At 38.5% G+C, this 17,512-nt stretch overlaps 1 protein-coding gene across 6 annotated transcripts in view; it reads left to right on the top strand.

Moving 5' to 3' along the window:
- The window catches only part of ST3GAL3 (ST3 beta-galactoside alpha-2,3-sialyltransferase 3), a 229,502-nt gene that overhangs the window by 190,171 nt on the left and 21,819 nt on the right, over positions 1-17,512 (top strand). For all 6 annotated transcript variants that reach the window (XM_060773338.2, XM_060773335.2, XM_060773339.2 and 3 more), the window contains one exon: positions 15,270-15,416. In XM_060773338.2, the coding sequence (XP_060629321.2) occupies positions 15,270-15,416 (147 nt within the window). The remainder of the gene's footprint in view (positions 1-15,269; positions 15,417-17,512) is intronic.

The raw sequence follows: 17,512 nt of genomic DNA, 5'->3' as shown, positions 1-17,512 counted from the left end.
AGATGCTGAAACTGTGCATGTGTAATGATATAAGTCTCTATAGGTTACGTGCCAATTTACAACTCTGAACTGATAACGGTCTTGATTTTACAGGTGCTGAAGTGGTGTGAGGTTTGATAATGGACCCAGTGGAATACAGAGCAGTCATCAAGCTCCTTTACTTGAAAGGCCACACGCCAAGAGACAATAAATGAAATGAAAGAGGTTTATGGTGATGATTCCCCATCATATGATGTAGAACTGGCATCATCAATTGAAATGTGGTTGGACTTAGCTGGAAACAGCTCCAATTCCAGGGTGACCCCACTCTGCTATTGATGAACACACCATCCAGCAAGTGGAAGTCATTTTGGAATATCACTGTGTATTCATTTGCCACCTAGCCCAAAATGTCAAATTAGTGTGAGGTCCATGGGAAAAAAATCACCCAAGACCATTTTCGCATGTATAAAGTATCCACTCACTGGGGCCCCCAGCTGCTCACACCTTTCCAGAAGCAGGAACTAGTTGAATTCTACAGTTGAGTTTCCCACATTTTCAGGCTCTATTGACGATGTGCCATGGAAACGGGGAGCATTTTTTCAACACACTGATCACACAGGATGAAAGCTGGATCCATCACTGTGATCCTGAAACTAAAGTCCAGTCAATGCAATGGAAGCGTCATGACTCACCACCTCCAAAGAAGGCACATGCCCAACTCTTGGCAGGCAAGGTCATGTTCACAGTATTTTGGGACCAGAACGAAGTAGCATTGATGGATTTCCTAGCAAAGGGTACCATGATTAGTGAGGCATACTATGCTTCACTGTGGGAGGCCATCAAAACCAAGAGACGTGGCATGCTCACCAAAGATGTCCGCCTTCTGCAAGACAATGCATCAGTTCACAACTCACATGTTGCCAAATGGAAGCATGTTTCTGTGACTTTGAAATCCTACCGCATCCCCCTTATTCACCCTACCTCACACCATCAGACTTCCACCTCTTTCCAACAATGAAGTTATTTTTGAAGGGCAAGCATTTTTCAGATAATGATACTCTGATTTCCAAAGTCACAATGTGGCTTTTGGAGCAACCGGTTGACTTCCACAAGCAAGGTGCTTACAGTTGCTTAAAAAGATGGGATAAGTGTGTGTCCCTACGTGGCACCTATGTAGAGAAGGACTAATACCTGTGCCAAGTTTAATTGCTCTCAGTCCACAGGAAGTGGGTCAGGAGAAATCTTTAATGAACACCCCTCATAATTAGATGCTGAAACCAAGAACATTCAACCTTCAAATTATAAAACACAGGTCCAGGAGAGAAGGATGACTATACATTGATTTGTTCATGGGATATAGCAAGATATTATTGAGTTAGATTACATTTCCTAAACACGTTGTTTTAATCCAATAACTAAATTTCCACATGCAGAAAAATGAGGTAAGTCACCTTGGCCAAGTCACACATTCTTAGCCTGAGAAAAACCTTCAATAGGTTTGCCTTAGGGTTCCCATAAGTCGGAAACGACTTGAAAGGACATAATAATAGTCATGATCTCTCCATATATAAACATGGTACACATATCGGTGTATTAGGTATTAAATAACTTATATTGCAGGTGTTCCTTTTCCTATTCAGACTAGCTTTCTGGATTGTAACACAGATCTGTTGGGAGGCTGATCATAACAAAAGGCGCAAAATATCATAGTGCTCTATTTTCTTTTGGTCATTTTTATATTTCTTTCCAGTATAGTTCAATTCCTGTAGAGTACAGTTGTCTATCCGTACAACTGCCCAAATCCAGAAAAGGGGTACAGAAATTAAAGCTAGTTGAACCTTTTTTTACATATGGAGTTCCCCCACCATCAGTATACACACACACATCTATACAAATTGTGTTCAAGATATAATACTCAGAGTAGCATCATGGTGAGATGATTTTCCATTTTAGCATGGGTTCCTGTAGCCCCAAATATCATACATGCATATTTGGGAATTCATTTCCCTCACCTAGTTGCATAGCAGCTCTTCTGGAGAATAGTGTTTGATGTTTCTCTTTAAAAGCAAGAGGAGACACAAAAAACTCACTGCCAATCACTTTTTCTTCAATTTGTTTTTATTTTGAAACACATTGTCTGAAATGCACAAGCAGTTACATTTATTTTGGAACAGAAAGGAGGGATTGCGGAAATGAACATACTGTGAATCTAACTATGTGAAAGTTTGATAGCTTGTGCTAAACATATCAGATTGGCAAAATCAGACAAGGATGGCTTTAATTAAAACCTGATGTTTTACTTCACAAAAGTATGCTTGGGGTTTTTTTTTTTTAAAAAAAACCTAGTTTATGAAACTTTAAAACAGATTATGCCAGTGGCCTTTCACAGTTGAAGTAAATAATAAACTGTTTGATCAGGGCCTTTGAACAAAAGCAGAATGAAATATTTGTGTCAGGTGTAGAGTCTGGTAAAGTTGGAATCTTCTACTTTCTACCTTATGACACTAATCTTCCAAGCTGAGAGTATATGTTTGCATAAAATTGTGAACTTCGTCTGTACATAGTCCAAATTTTACCATGCACATTTATTTTATTTATTGTGTCAGAAGCAAATTGGGGGTACAGTTAAAATGTATATATTTTTTTAAAAAACACAAAGTTAAAAACTTGGCATTATACTAGATTTCCTTTGAACAGAAGCTGGCCACTTGGAGTGCCTCTGGTGTCACTGTGAGAAGGTCCTCCATTGTGCATGTGGCAGGGCTCAGGTTGCATTGTAGTAAGTGGTCTGTGGTGTGTTCTTCTCCAGAATCTCCACTGCCAGTCAGCTTTCATATATTATTTCTGGCACTCACTTTTTGCTTGATATTTAAGCAATGCTTCTTTTAAGTCAGAGCATGGTCCAGAGTAACTCCCAGGTATTTTGGTGTGCGGCAGTGCTTCAGTGGGATTCCTTCCCAGTTAATCCTCAGAGCTCGGGATGCTTGCCTGTTCTTAAGGTGAAAAGCACACATCTGCATTTTAGATGGATTAGAAGTCAGCTGGTTTTCCCTATAATAGGCAGTAAGGGCACCTAAAGCTTTGGAGAGCTTCTATTCAACCATTTCCTCCTTTAGCAGTGATGGCACGATCATCAGCGTAGATGAACCGCTCTGTCCCTTCTGACAGTGACTGATCATGGGCCCATATGAGGTTGACACTCTGGCACTTTAGTTGTGAATTGATGGCAGCTAGTTTTATCTACAGATGATCTGTGTTTTAAAATTGTGCTATTTTATTTTATATTATATGTGGTAAATAGTGGTAATTTCTATGTGATATTGCTTTATACTTATGTACCATTTATGTTATATGCTGCCCCTTAAGTGCTTTTGCAAGCTGCTCCGAGTCCCCTTGGGGAGATGGTAGCGGGATATAAATAACATTTATTATTATTATTTATTTGTGTAAATGTTCAACATTGATAAAGCAAACACGCTCTCCTGAGGCAGGCCATTCTTCTGTCTTCACCATCTCCTTCTCTACACTGGAATCAACAAAAAAGATCCTGTTTTGTAGCATATTTCATATGAAGCGGATGAACCATGCAAATAAAATGTGTGAAGGTGTTCTAAACGATAGGTGGATGGATATGGCACAGGATTTCTAAGCCAGCATTACACCTTTACGTATGTGGACTAGATGACTGTGTACAACCTGATGCTATTTTTATCTTCAGTTTAAATGGAGTAGGGATAAGGACAGTCATGAATAATGTAGTATGACCTATAGCTCTCAGGTCGCATCTCCACCACTCATGCAGCCATATCCATATCCTGAATTTATTGATTATTTATTTTATTTATATCTCTCTTGCCTTCCTACACAAGATCCATTGAAAAATTAAAATTAAATGTCAGTTTAGTTAACACAAGGTTAAAACAATATATAATTAAAGCAGAGAGAAAAACGAAGAAGACATAAGCCGAAAAATGCTTCTCTATGAAAGTCATTTTTATCATGCAGATTACAACAGAAGAAACATGAGGCCAATGAACTCTTCTCTAGGAGGAAGTTCCATAATCTGGAAGCAACCGTAGTGTGTTTTATGAGGGTTGTTTTTTTTTTTTTTGTATTTTATGATGTTTTTACTTTATTTTTATTTTATTTCTTATTTTTATGCTTTTTTATTATTAAGTTATAGTTATGTTGTTTTCTATCATCTAATGTGTTTTGTCATGATGCAAACTGTCTGTATGGGTTTTCTTTGGGCATTGAATATTTGCCATATTTGTTAGAAACCACCCTGAGTCCCTTCTGGGAGATTGGGCAATCTATAAATAAAGTTTATTATTATTTGTTATTGTCAATCCTCAGTGGAGTTTTTAGGATAGGGGTTATCCATTCATTTTTTTCCTTTCATCAGGAGTATTTGTAAAGTAAAGGTACAGGTTTCTCCTTAACATTAAGTCTAGTGGGGTCCAACTCTGAGGGATGGTGCTCATCTCCATTTCTAAGCCGAAGAACCGTTGTTGTCCATGGACACCCCGTAGGTCATGTAGCCAGCATGACTGCATGGGGTGCCGTTACCTTCCCACCGAAGTGGTACCTATTTATTTACTCACATTTGCATGTTTTCGAGCTGTTAGTATTTGTACTTCTAAAATATTCTGACAGACATGTGTACATTTCATAAAGTGACTCACTCACACTCTCTCTTGATTTTCAGTAGTCCTGTTTTGAATCAAATCCTGAAAGCGCTTGCAACTTTTACAGGGTGTAAAATTCAGCACACTCTCACCAAATCAGTGCTGAATGTGAATGTCACAATCAAGACCATTACAGGGCTCTCATTTATATAATATGCACTTTTTCATCTAATTTTCACAATGTCTTGAATGTATATTAATCAAATTGGTTTGGCATCACGAACTGAATTTTCAGAAGGGCTGAGGAAATATACAATTAAATATATTGTATAATCAAAGCTCTCTCACAGAATGCCTTTCTAAAGTATATCCAGAAGTGTTCCATAAGATACCGGCACAGTACTGGGTCAAGAGGAGGTTTTAGATAGATCATCCCCTTAATAATGAGACCCAATTTGCAATCTTTATAAAAGGTCGTAATATTCCATTCCTCTTTCCAAGCTTAAATAAACTTCAGGGGGAAGCTAGCACACCACATATGGTAACAATGTGTTGCCAATTAACTTTTGTAATTTTAGGGTTTTTCAGCAGGGTTGAGAAGCTTGAATGAAATGGTTCAAGGTTGATACCAAATTGTTTCTTACAGCATTTAATAAACGGTTAAATGCAGGAACATCCTCCACTTTGAGACTATAATTTTTGCCAGATGAACGTGGAAAAGACTGAGAGGTACAGCGTTATATAGGCAGCAAAGATGGATGAAAGATTAATTCCTGAATGGCAGAATTACACTGAGAGCGAAAGACTTTCAGTGTGTTATAACTGATATCTGTCTCTGGAATGGGAAGAAAACAACCTATTTAAGTGAAACGGGGAAGAGCAGTCAAAAGATTTTCCTCCTCAATGCTGTCTATACATAAAATGCTGTCTATATGGACATAAGATAAACCTGTGGCTACTGGATTACTGTCATATCTACTATTAAGGTGAGGGATTGGGAGCACTGTCAGCCCACTGCTGAGAAGGGGTCAATTCAAAGTGAGTATCACCCCTGAAGTCTAAGATGATAGCAGGCCCTCTGACAGACCAGCATCTCTTCTCTGAGCCTGCTAACATACTGACCTATTGTCCAACTAAGTCCTTTTGTTAGGTATGAATCTAGGTTTTATTGGAGCGAGGAACAGGGCTTTTCCTGCTATTACACACAGACTTTGGAAAGCCCTGCCAAAGGGAAGTTTGTTTTGCCTTCTCTTTTTTCACCTTCTGGCAGAGTATTAAGACTTTCCTGTTTGGAAAACTTTTTGGCCTTTGGTCTCCCTTATATGGTATTCCTATAACTACTATTTAATCTTGCTATGTCTCTTATTATAATTTACTGCCGTTGGTTTTATTTACTTCGTTAACAAACTTTTTATAATACATTTATTTCTGTCAGCTTCCTTGAACTGTAAAAGGAAAGGTGGAGTATTTATTTTTAAATAAATCAAGACCGCATATACTAATGACTATCAAGATACAGCATATTCTTATTAATACTTTCTTGAGCACGTTAATTTAGACCCTTCATCTTTTTTCTATTCTTGCCACAATTGTGCCAGTTATATACTGAAACTAATGTTAGGAAAGATAGTATCTAGCTCACTGTGTGGTCTTGCGTTATTCATGAGCTCAGCTTATGTTGTCATTTCAGCTGGTTTGTTGCTCTGCTGAGAAATACCATCCATAGCAGTGGCTGAACTCAGCTGACATGTATTGACTCTTTGCTCATGATCAGAATTTACTTATTTGATCTAAATGTATGAGGAATCTGTGTGTGTTTTTTTTTCCAGCTAGAGCCCAAGCTATGAAATGCATCTCACTGTGGGGGCATTGCATGCAAATACAGATTATGAAATCCCTTGCAGGAGTATTTTTAGTGGACAATAGTTCTGAAGAGCAGTACCTTTGACTGGAAGAGCCAGGTCAGGCTATTCAGACTTTTTCTTTACTATGTTTTCTGCTCAAATCATGCCTCCTCAAATGTGGCTCCAGAGGCATATTTATCTTAGTAAATGTACACACTGAATTCCTGAGGAGGAAAAACAGAATAGAATTTTGAACAGAAGAATATTTGGTAGGAAAAGGGATAAGCATTCTCTCTTTCCCTTGTTTCCACTTCTCCAGTCAAGACTGCAGCTTCTCCAGACTGAGTTAGTTCCACTGAAGCACACACAAATCACATAAAGTGCTGCAGAAGGAGAAACCACGGGGCACAAAACCCATGTAACTCCCAGAAAGGGAAGCAATTAGAAACAAGAGTTCAGGACCCACCCAGAGGCAAAAAGACTCTTTCAAGGTAGGGCTCAGGCATGTAAGGAAAGCAGCCATGAGATACACACAGCAGTAGCGTCCGTTGGTTCTTTCTGTAGGCTGTGAAACTGGGAAACATAAAATGAGGGTTCAGTCCCCATTGAAGCTGTAGGCCTTCATCTTTTTTATGGCTGGCAAACAACAGTCATATCTGGCAGAATTCAGCAAACATAGTTTTCATGGGTCATGTGTCTTCCCTTAACCCTAAGACTCAATCATAAATGCAGAGAAGCTGAGACCTACAGTAAGAGCTCTACCAGGTATAGAACCTTGTATGGTGTATTCTTAAGGCCTGTGGTTCAAATCCAGAGTAACCATAAACCACACTAGGAACAGTGAGGGTGCTTCACCAAGGCACTCCTGAAATAATGGGCATGAATAAACCACCTGGTCCTGCATGGGCCAAACAGCCATTTTCTGTCACCTCTTTCTCTGATAACAGTGCAGCTACCTACCATCGTCGTTGTTCAACTTCCATGTTTTTGCAGTTCAGAAATATTATTCTGCAACAACAACAACAACAACAATGATAAAGTGTTGGGGGGAGTCACGAGTGAGAGACTTGCAGTATTTCTACCTTACAATATGCCCCCCTTCCCTTGCTTACCTGAGTGCATTGTACTCCCATTTGTTAAAACAGAGTGGGGCTTGAGGGTTTGTATTTAAAATGTCAAAGTTAGTTACCTGTTTATGTAGAAAGCAGAACAGTCATAGAAATGTGTCAGAGCTCTCATGGTGTTGCAAGCGTGAGCAGTTTTGTTTGTCAAGATTTCATGTTTGAAGCTGCTCTATAGGATACTTTCTAAACTTGTATAAGCAAATAAAAATATTTATGTGCCTTTCACATATGTTTTTTAATGTGAGAATTTTCTAGTGCAGGAAAAATCCTTTTTTCTTTTTATTCTGATGTCATTTGGCCAGAGACCAATTTCTGTGAATTATGGGATTGTCTCATTGCCTGGGATAACTACAACCTGTTACAAGTTGCTTGTCAAGTCTGGTCAATCTCTGACACTTACCACAGACCTCTTCCTTTTGTTTCTAATATGTAAGTCACTGTGTGATGGCATCTCCCTTGCACCCCTGCCAAAAAAGTGTTCTTCTCACCTCCATATCAAAGAGCTTTGAGAAAGCTGCATGTAAGGAGGGTTTCCCACCCTGGCCTCTCAGACACTGAGAGCATGAAACTGGCTTTATAAATCATGAGATTTAATTACACTTCAGATTTTTCATTTTTATTTGAATGTTTTTAGCCATTCGTGAACAGAAAAACATTTTCCCTGACACGTTATTCTTTTCTGAGAACTTACATAGAAACAGATATTCTCACCATTTCATTAAGCCCTGAAGGCATAATGTGATCCATCCCTACCCCTTTTATAAATCTGTTCTGTGATTGTTTTCCTCTTTCTATTACCATAGCAATGACTGGGAATTGTAGTTTGAGCCTCGCATGAATAAGAATTAATATGTTTTTTTCAAGGCAATTCAAACCGGGCAAACTGCATACTGAAGTATTAGCATTGTCTTTCCAGTCATGGATTCATGCCTCTTCTCCTGTCCTGACAGCCCTTATGAAGTCTGTGAGAATCACAAAATCATAACTTTCCCTGCTGTTTTGTAGCTTTTCCCAATGTTGCCCAAATTATGTGTTAGGCCCTGATGGTATTGGTCGTAAGCATTGGCTATAATTCTACCTGTTTTGCTACCCCATGATGGGCTGAGATTGTTGGTGCCTGTTGAAGCACTAGATGAAGAAATAATTTCATGTTGGCTTAATGGAATTGCTGTTGCTACTCTTCTGTCCATAAAATGACCAGATTTTGCTCCTATGGAGAACTGCATTTGGCTCCTTTACTATGGTTGCAATTCAGTTCACCATTAAGGTTCTGATTTGTAGCTGACAATGGGCGTGGGTTGACCAGAACAGGGAGTTGAAGTGTGGTGGATAAAGCCAGCTTGGGCAACTTGCATGTCTCTGTAACCTAATTTTCTACCTCCGGGACTTTTGCAGGGGCTGCACAGGCTTCTAAAAATATCCCAAGAGCCAGTTTTTCAGTGTACTGCTGTGAATAAACAAAACTGAAATTCTGTAAAACAGAAATGGCTACAAGTCCACTTCCTTTTTCAGTGGATGAGGTGGAGCCAAAGAAGAAAAAGACAAGATAAGGACTGACCACCAATCCAAGGCTCAGCAGGTGCAAAACTTTCAATCCACAGCTCAGATCCTAGCCTTTTTAGTACTGTGCCTCATCCTGCTAGTCCTATTCTGATAAAGGTGGAACATGGAAACCATTTTAGGGAGGAAAGAGATGTTCCCTTAGTCTCCAAGTGAGGTCTACCCTCAGTGAGGCTAATTTGCTGGGTCTGTGATGGCAATGAGAAGATTTTCTTCCAGAATAGCTGGTGAAAATTGCAGGATACCATGGGTTTGAAGGGGCATACCCGTAGTTTGGAGAAGACTAATGAGAGTCTCCAAAAGTGTTGTGTGCTTTAATTAGGTGGATGAAGTGCTGTTAGAATAAAATATGGGTGTAAATGAAGAAGAGTAACCAAAACAAGCAAATTTCCTTATTTGCTTTTGAATTAAAATTGAAATGTGTGAAACTCCTCAAAAGCAAGCATGTCTTGTTTGCATTAGTGGCTTCTGTTGGTTTGTCATTGAATTTGGCAGTATGAGTTATCACTGAATATCAGTGGCTGCAGTAGGCTACCTGTTGTATCTTATTTCCCTGCATGCCATTTATATGGTAGCTTTCAGAATAACCAAACATAAATCCAAACATACTGTTGGAGCACCAAATCCTGTCTTTGCAGAAGAACCAGTGATCCATCAGTTGCATCTTCATTTCTTATTTAGGCAATATTTCTATCTTCGTTTCATGAAATTTGCTTCATTTTTTGTGTTCACTTGCCAATGGTGGATATTGCTAATGAAATTATTCAATTCTGTTTTTCCAGAGTCATCTTCATTATGCTTTATCTGGTCTTCATGAACAAAATGTATGTCAGTCTCTAATGTTTGTGTGACTTTCATTGTACCCAGACTTTGCGATGCTTTGTTGAACAAGAGGATTTTCCCCCAGGCACTGCAGTCAGTTGTGTTCTCAATTAAAATATTGCCTATATAATGAGGAACAATTTATTCTTTTATTAGCCTGACTTATTCTGCTCATCCATTCAAGTACATCAAGTGACGCTCTCATCTCATGGCCTTCTACCTTACAGAAAGGAGTTCTGGGTCACCTTCATACTTCCAAAGATTTCAATCAGTTGTTTTCTCTCATGGCTTGAAACTTTGCATTAGGTAGCTGTGGGATTTTCAGTGCCCTTCTCTTTTCTGACACCTTGAAACACAAATGATGGCTTCTAGCAACATTTTAGGGTAGTTTTTTTTTTTACTTGATTCCCATTTTTCTTTTTCCACTCTAATGTAGAGTTGATATATAGAAAGTATCACACCCATATACATCCAACTGTGAAAATATATTCATTATGAAGCCTTAGATTTCAGACAAAGATTCATTCTGCAATTAATGTATTAGAATGTCCTAGTAATAAATATAATATTTCTACAGAAATTATTGGATGTTAAAATACATCTTAGAAGAAGCAATGAATTTCCCCTATTCCTTTTTATATTGTCTTGATTTCTGAGAAGTGTGGTCCTAAGTAGTAGTACAGTGCTAGAGGATCATGTAGATAGAAAATTTGGGAGAATGATATAAAATATAATAATGGTTTGTAATGAATATATCTCTGATGAAGTTTATGCTCAAATGTGGAAGGAGATAGATATCACAACACAAGAATGGCTGATGAAGATCAGTGAAACAGCAGAAATGAACAATAGTTATTCATGAGAAATCTTTGACTAACTTTTTAAAAAACGGAGATCTACTCATTATCTTTTCACAAAAACAATGAAGACATTGATCAACTTTGGGATTCATAAATTAATAGTGTGGTTTTAAGTAGAAGTATGATTACATTATTGTTTAAAGGAAGTAGACTAATAAGAGACAACAACCATCAGATAGAGTGTGGGAAGTTCATAGTTTTTCATGGTAGTTTACTTGTAGTATATAGTATGTAGTTGTGCAGTCTTGGTAGGTTTATATATCTAAAATGTGGGTTTGTGCATTTTATTTTGAGGTTATTTTGAATATTTTTTAAGTTTAATACAGTGCCCTTGCTAAACATCTGTTCCACAAGAACTTGCAGCATTTATGAGATTCTGGGTTGCTTACAGAAGAATGAACATTTTTTAAATCCAAGTTTGTAAAAACAACAACAATATATATGTATTATTGTACCTTGGCTGACTTCAGTAGCGTGTTAAATTAGTGTTTCAGATTCCCCCAGGGAAAAACTGCTATTTAAAAACATTTGGGATTAATTGTTGTATTGTTGTTAAAATATTTTTGTGACCATTGTGCAATCTAGATCCCATAGTTAAGAATCTACAAGGCTGTTAGAAGAAGAAAATAATATTGTAAAGCTACGTATCAAGTTACTCAAAATGTACTATTTATTTTTAAATGGATCACAGACATGTAGAAGCATCAATCCTTGAACCAGGAACTCAGAATATATATTTTTATAAATGACAAGATGCATGCAAAGATCACCCTTGAAAAATGAGTGAAATGTTTGGATTCAAACTACAAGGATGATTTATAGTTTAAACTCTGGTGTTAATACTCATCAGATTAATAAAATTAAGATTTTTGCTAGTTTTTTAGATTGTTTTCCTACATTTATATCTTGCCCCAGTAATTGTGTTATTTATGACATAGAAACTTTGAGGTGCTGTGAGGTAGGAATTGTGACTACTTTTTGGTCAAGAAAGTTGATAATAAGCCTGTGTGGGATTGGTTTGGTTTGGTTTAACGCAGGCATGGGCAAACTTTCTAACTTGGGGGCCGCATGATGGGCAAGGTGAGCAGGTCTGGAGGAAGGGGGTTCTCCCCAAGTCCCCTCCCTGCCCTTTCCTCCCCTTCCTCTTCTCTTCCTGAGGCAGAAAGTGAAGGAAAGACGGGAAACATTTGGATCCCAAAAGGGTTGGTCTTGATCAGGATGAAATGGTGGATGGAGTAAAAAAGGTGTATCCATTAGACCCTGTATTGCCTACTCCTGATATATAATCCTAGAGTTGGAAGAGACCCCCAAGGGCCATCCAGTCCAACCCCCTGCCAGGTAGGAAGGCACAATCAAAGCACTCCCAATAAACAGCCTCTGCGGAAAAGCCTTCAGAGAAGGAGACGCCACCACACTCCCAGGCAACCTATGCCACTCTCCAATAGCTCTTACTCTCAGGAAGTTCTTCCTAATCTTTTCAGTCAATTCTTTTTTCCTGCGATTTGAACCCATTGCTCCCTTGTGTTCTAGTCTCTAGAGCAGCAGAAAGTCAGGTCCTCTCTCCTTCTCATTGGGAAACTCTTTTAAATCTTGAAACATGGTTCTCATGTTCCTTCTCTACCTTCTCTTCTCCCAGCTAAACATCCCCCAGGAGGAAAGGAGGAAGGAAAAAGAAAAGGAAGGGAGGAATAGATGGATGGATGGATGGAATTGTGTTATTTATGACATAGAAACTTTGAGGTGCTGTGAAGTAGGAATTGGAGGAAAGGAGGGAGGAAGGAGGGAAGGAAGGGGAAAGAGAGAGGGAAGGAGGGAGGAAAGAAAGGAAGGGAGGGAGGGAGGAAAGAGAAGGTAAGGGGAGGAAAGACAAGGAAGGGAGGGGAAAAAGACAAAAGGGAAGGAAGGAAGGGGAAAGAATGAGAAAGGAAAGAGGGAAGGAAGGACAAAAGGGTGGAAGGGAAGGAAGGGGGAGGAAGAAATAGGGAGGGAGGGAGGGAGGGAGGGAAGAAGGAAAGGATAGGAGAGAGGAGGGCGTCAGGAAAGAGCCCAAGGGGCCACATCCAGCCCCCAGGCCTAGATTTGCCCATACCTGGTTTGTCCCAAAATGGGGTGCACTGTCTTGAAGGTGCAGAGATAACTATTAAAACTATCATATGCCATGTTGCTGATACTCTCTTGAAGAGCCACATTTATAGATCAGGGCAACTGCAAACAAACTTCCTACACCTGCCTGGGTGACCACAGCATTTCAGTGTGTCCAAAGTGTCATGATATTACTCCTAGCCACCATTTTGACCAAAGAAAAATTTCTGTTTCAGAGAAGGGAGAGGGTGTATTGCTGTTTTTTGAGGCAGATTTGGAAAATGTGGGAAGGTTTGGGGTCAAAAATACCCTGAAAATAAGTCAGTAAAAAGTCAAAATGTGGAGGGATCTTTGAGGGGCTTCCATGGGCAACAATTAGGAGCCCAAGGGCCTCATTTGACCTACCCCCGGTATAGACAATGCTCCCCCTCCATGAATCAAATAACAACGAAAACCTCTTTATATAACACGAGTGTCACGTATTTCTCCCAAGAGATTTAGTACAACCATTTCCTCCCAGTCCAAAAGGCAGTGACACAGAAATGACCTCAACAGCTCATAAACCTGGCAGGGCATTGAAGCAGCAAAGGTTTTCTGATGCATATGACGTAGAAATGGTTGGTATTGTTTGTTTTTCAGAGAAATGCAATGCAAGAACATAGTTTGCTTGTAATGTTTTATCAAATTAGTAGCTATTGTGGTAGAAGCAGGAAAGGTGTTTTTAAGTTAATGATCTTTTCTTATTGCATACTGCTCTGAGATTTTTCTGTGTCTCTCTGGAAAATGACTTACGTATTTCTGTGACAGTCCTATTACTCAAAGGAAATTAACTGTTGGTGGCTAACTGTGGGGTCCAATAACTATAATAAAGGTTGTACACATGTGTTAAAAGTTTTTTTAGGTCAAAGCCTGTTTAATATAAAGTGTACAGCTCTGCTGCCACTCTTGCTAATAGTTTTCAGACTTCTAGAAAAAAATAGTATCAATTATTTGTAATCCTTTATAAATTCATGCATTAGTATCTCAGGATATCTACTTGCCCATTAGATCAAGTGGTAATGAGAAAACACCAATGTAAGAAAAGACCTGATGAGTTAAACAGAGATCCTTCTATTCCATCATTGTGATTCTATTGTGGCCAATTAGATGACTTGGAAAAGCCCACAAGCTTCATGCTCAGGTTTAGCAGGAACTAATAGAAAGAGGCATACTCTTAGATTAATAACAAATGGCCCCCAGGGTGATTTGAGTTTTGCTGTCTGCTATACAGCCACACTCTATTGAACAAGATGATTCTGTTTCTAGAAGAGGAACATTACAGGTTCAGCAAGCTACACAAAAGGAAAAGCTGGTAAAATAAAGTAAGAGTTCTCTGTCTGTGGTAATGAAGACATTTATATTGTCCTCTAAAACTTATGGTGCTCCTGAAATCCGATTGTAAGGTTGAGAAGGAATCCTGGTAACTAAAAGCATGCACAGCTATTATCAGATAACCATGAATGACATATTTTCTAGCACTGATAACCATTACTTGTTAAATAATTAATTAACAGTAAACATTAACTTATGAAATAATAATTCCCACCACTTTGAACTAACCATGGGAGGTAAGTCAACATTATATAAAATGATTAGTTAATAGGGAATGACCTGATTTGAAAAGATTGCACTTTCTCCAAAGGAATAGCTCAGTTGCTCTGAAGATGCTATATACCTATCGACACTCATTGCCAGGGGTCTGATCTATATAAACTTTCACTTGGGAACAATGACAAATGCCCTCTATATATCCCTTCCACCTGTTACTGGCAGGAGGAAGTGATATGTGTATAGAGGAGCAATATGATTACATATTTAATGGGGAAAATGTGAAATAAATTTGCCTATTAATTCATAAACATTGTTTTGGGTCGCTGTTGGTTCATTTGTATCATTTTAGCAAAATGAAGGTTAGTAAAAACATTTTAAAAATAAAATTGAAATTAAGAAAACTGAGTAACATGTTGATTTTGCTTGGGAATCAGTGCTAAGCCTTGCCACTTAATTTTTCCATTCCTTTTTGTCTTCTTATCTCCCTACCAATACCTTCTTCTCCTTGTTTTCTTCTGCAATGCTGTCCTTCCCTTTCACTCCTGTTTTAACTCCTCCCTTCTATTTTCAATTGCTATGGAATCTTCCTTCCTGCTTCCTGTTATCATTTTGGCAACCCAGGACTTTATTCTAGTTCCACAAACAAAATTCTGTTCTGTCATTTGAGATACATTAAGAGAATGATACTTAAAAAGCTGAAACTTAAAAAGCTGAAAAGGTGCTTCATGGCTTGTGTTGTCTTTTTCCTTCCCCCCCCCCCCCCCTTTCCTGACACAGAACATTCCTACTCTGGGAAGTGTAGCAATAACCATGGTGCTTCACAATTGTGATGAGGTTGCTGTGGCTGGATTTGGTTATGACATGAATTCTCCAAATGCACCACTACATTACTATGAGACTATCAAGATGTCTGCCATCAAAGAGGTAAGGAATTTTCTATTCAGTTAGCATTGGGTATGATAAGTGTATGCATGTCCAGGAGGGATAATGGGCTATTGTTGTTACCTGCATATGCTTCCTAGAGACATTTACTAGCAGAAACAGAATGGGTGGGCTGTATCTTGATCTGATCCTTCAAGGCTCAAATTATCAAACAAAATCTTACCTTACATATGTATTTCCTTACATGAAGGGAATAAGGAAAGCATATGAAGAAATGCATCAACAATGTGCTTCTGGGGGCTCCCTGAAATAACATAAGCTCCTGTTTGACTCTTGAGCATACATCTTTGCAGTAGAATTTTATGTTTAACTTCCAGAAAAAAATGGGGTTCAGTTGGCATGAGACTGCTAAATCCACAGTACATTCTTAAATTGGTTTTGAAACATTTTATAATCATCACGACTTTTCAATAATTAATATGCTTTGTGAAGGTGTGCAGAATATTTTTAGTGGACATCCTTAAGCAATGCTTCAGTTTTCAGAGGACTTATGCTATAAAGGTCTTCAAAGTGGCATTTTGACTTAAGAAAAAAAAGAGCAAGAGCTGGACTCAGATAATGATTTTTAAAGGATGAGAATTAAAACTACAATCAAACAAAACTACAATCAAATAAAGTATTACATTATGACCTACACATTCCTCCCCTTGTTAAGTTGGTAATTTTCCCATTGGGCTTTCTGATTGTGGCCATGGCCGTTAGAAAGAAATACAAATAATGAATTGCTCATATCTCATCCCTACATGAATTCCCTTTTTGCATTTTCTGATCTGTGGATACTCATCTAATCCTCACCTCAGATACATGCTCTCTTAGGTTTCACTTCTCCTAATACAAAAAGAACCATCTGTTCTAAAGTATCAATAATTTATTCTTCTCCAGCCTTCTCTTCTCCCTTGAACTAATTGTTTGTAATATTATGGAATCTGCCCTGATGAGAAGGGATTGCATTTCCGTCGTGCCGTTGCTTTTTAATATTAATGACACTTAATAATTGTTAGTCACTTGGGAACGAAGTTGAAAGGTAAAAGGGACAGTGTCTTGTCTTGTCATCTTCTGCTTACTCCAGGAAGCAAGAATTACTTTGCAGTACTCCAAGATCAGTGTTCCATAACTTAGACAAATGCTAAAAAGTGGAAATTACGTTACATACTCAGTGATCTGTGATTAAAGATGCAAATGTCATCCTTTTGATACTGAGTGAGCTGAGGGTGTGTCCCTAGTCTATCTTTTTATGCAGCTCCTAGATACTCATGTTACCTTACAGGTGTTTGTTGGCATGATATTCCTCCCAATGCCATGAAAGAGCCAATTTATTCCATGGTACATTAAAGCTTTTGAATTTTCAGCATTAGTGCCAAGTAGGTTCACGATTTATAGATGATGCTATATTGAGAAAGAAAGGAAGAAATTAATCCTCATAACTCTTGAGGCACAATTATATATAACAATGGGAGGGCAGGGTAATGAGGGTGTGTTGATTTACTGCTCCTACTTCTATTCTACAGTAATGTTTACATGTGCATTAAAACCTCAAACAGTTTCACTTGAACTTAAAATCTGTGCCTTTTTGAAAAGAGTCTTTGGGGTTCATCCAGAAAAGTAGGTGTGACACTTTGAATCTAAAACAACTGCTGGATAGAATTAATGAACTGGGTCTATGTTGCTTTGCCACATAATAGGTCACTCAAACTTTCATCTTGTGTTCTTCCAAGTCATTTCTGACTTGTAGCAATCAGAGGGAGTTTACCATTGCCTTCTGCTGTTGCTGAGAGAATGGGACTTGCCTCAGTCACCCAGTGGGTTTCCATGGCTAAACGGAGAACTCAAACTCTGGTCTCCCAGAGTCCTGGTTCAACATTTAAACTACTACAGCATTCTTCTTTATACACAATACACACTTTTTTTCTCCCTGTTAGTGCTACAAAATAGTAGGTAATGTAGTTTGCACAAAATAGTCCTCTCTGAAAGAGATTCCAAAATGGTGGCCTTTGTTGGCAAGCACAAGGTGAATAAGCTCTTTCATGCGTATTACTGACATTAGTCACAAAACAGCTTCACACCAAGAGTTCTGATAC

Source organism: Anolis sagrei, chromosome 4 (assembly GCF_037176765.1).
Source record: "Anolis sagrei isolate rAnoSag1 chromosome 4, rAnoSag1.mat, whole genome shotgun sequence".
Classification (NCBI taxonomy): Eukaryota; Metazoa; Chordata; class Lepidosauria; order Squamata; family Dactyloidae; genus Anolis; species Anolis sagrei.
The sequence above is the reverse complement of the archived record's forward strand: the minus strand, read 5'-3'. Positions and strand labels throughout refer to the sequence as shown.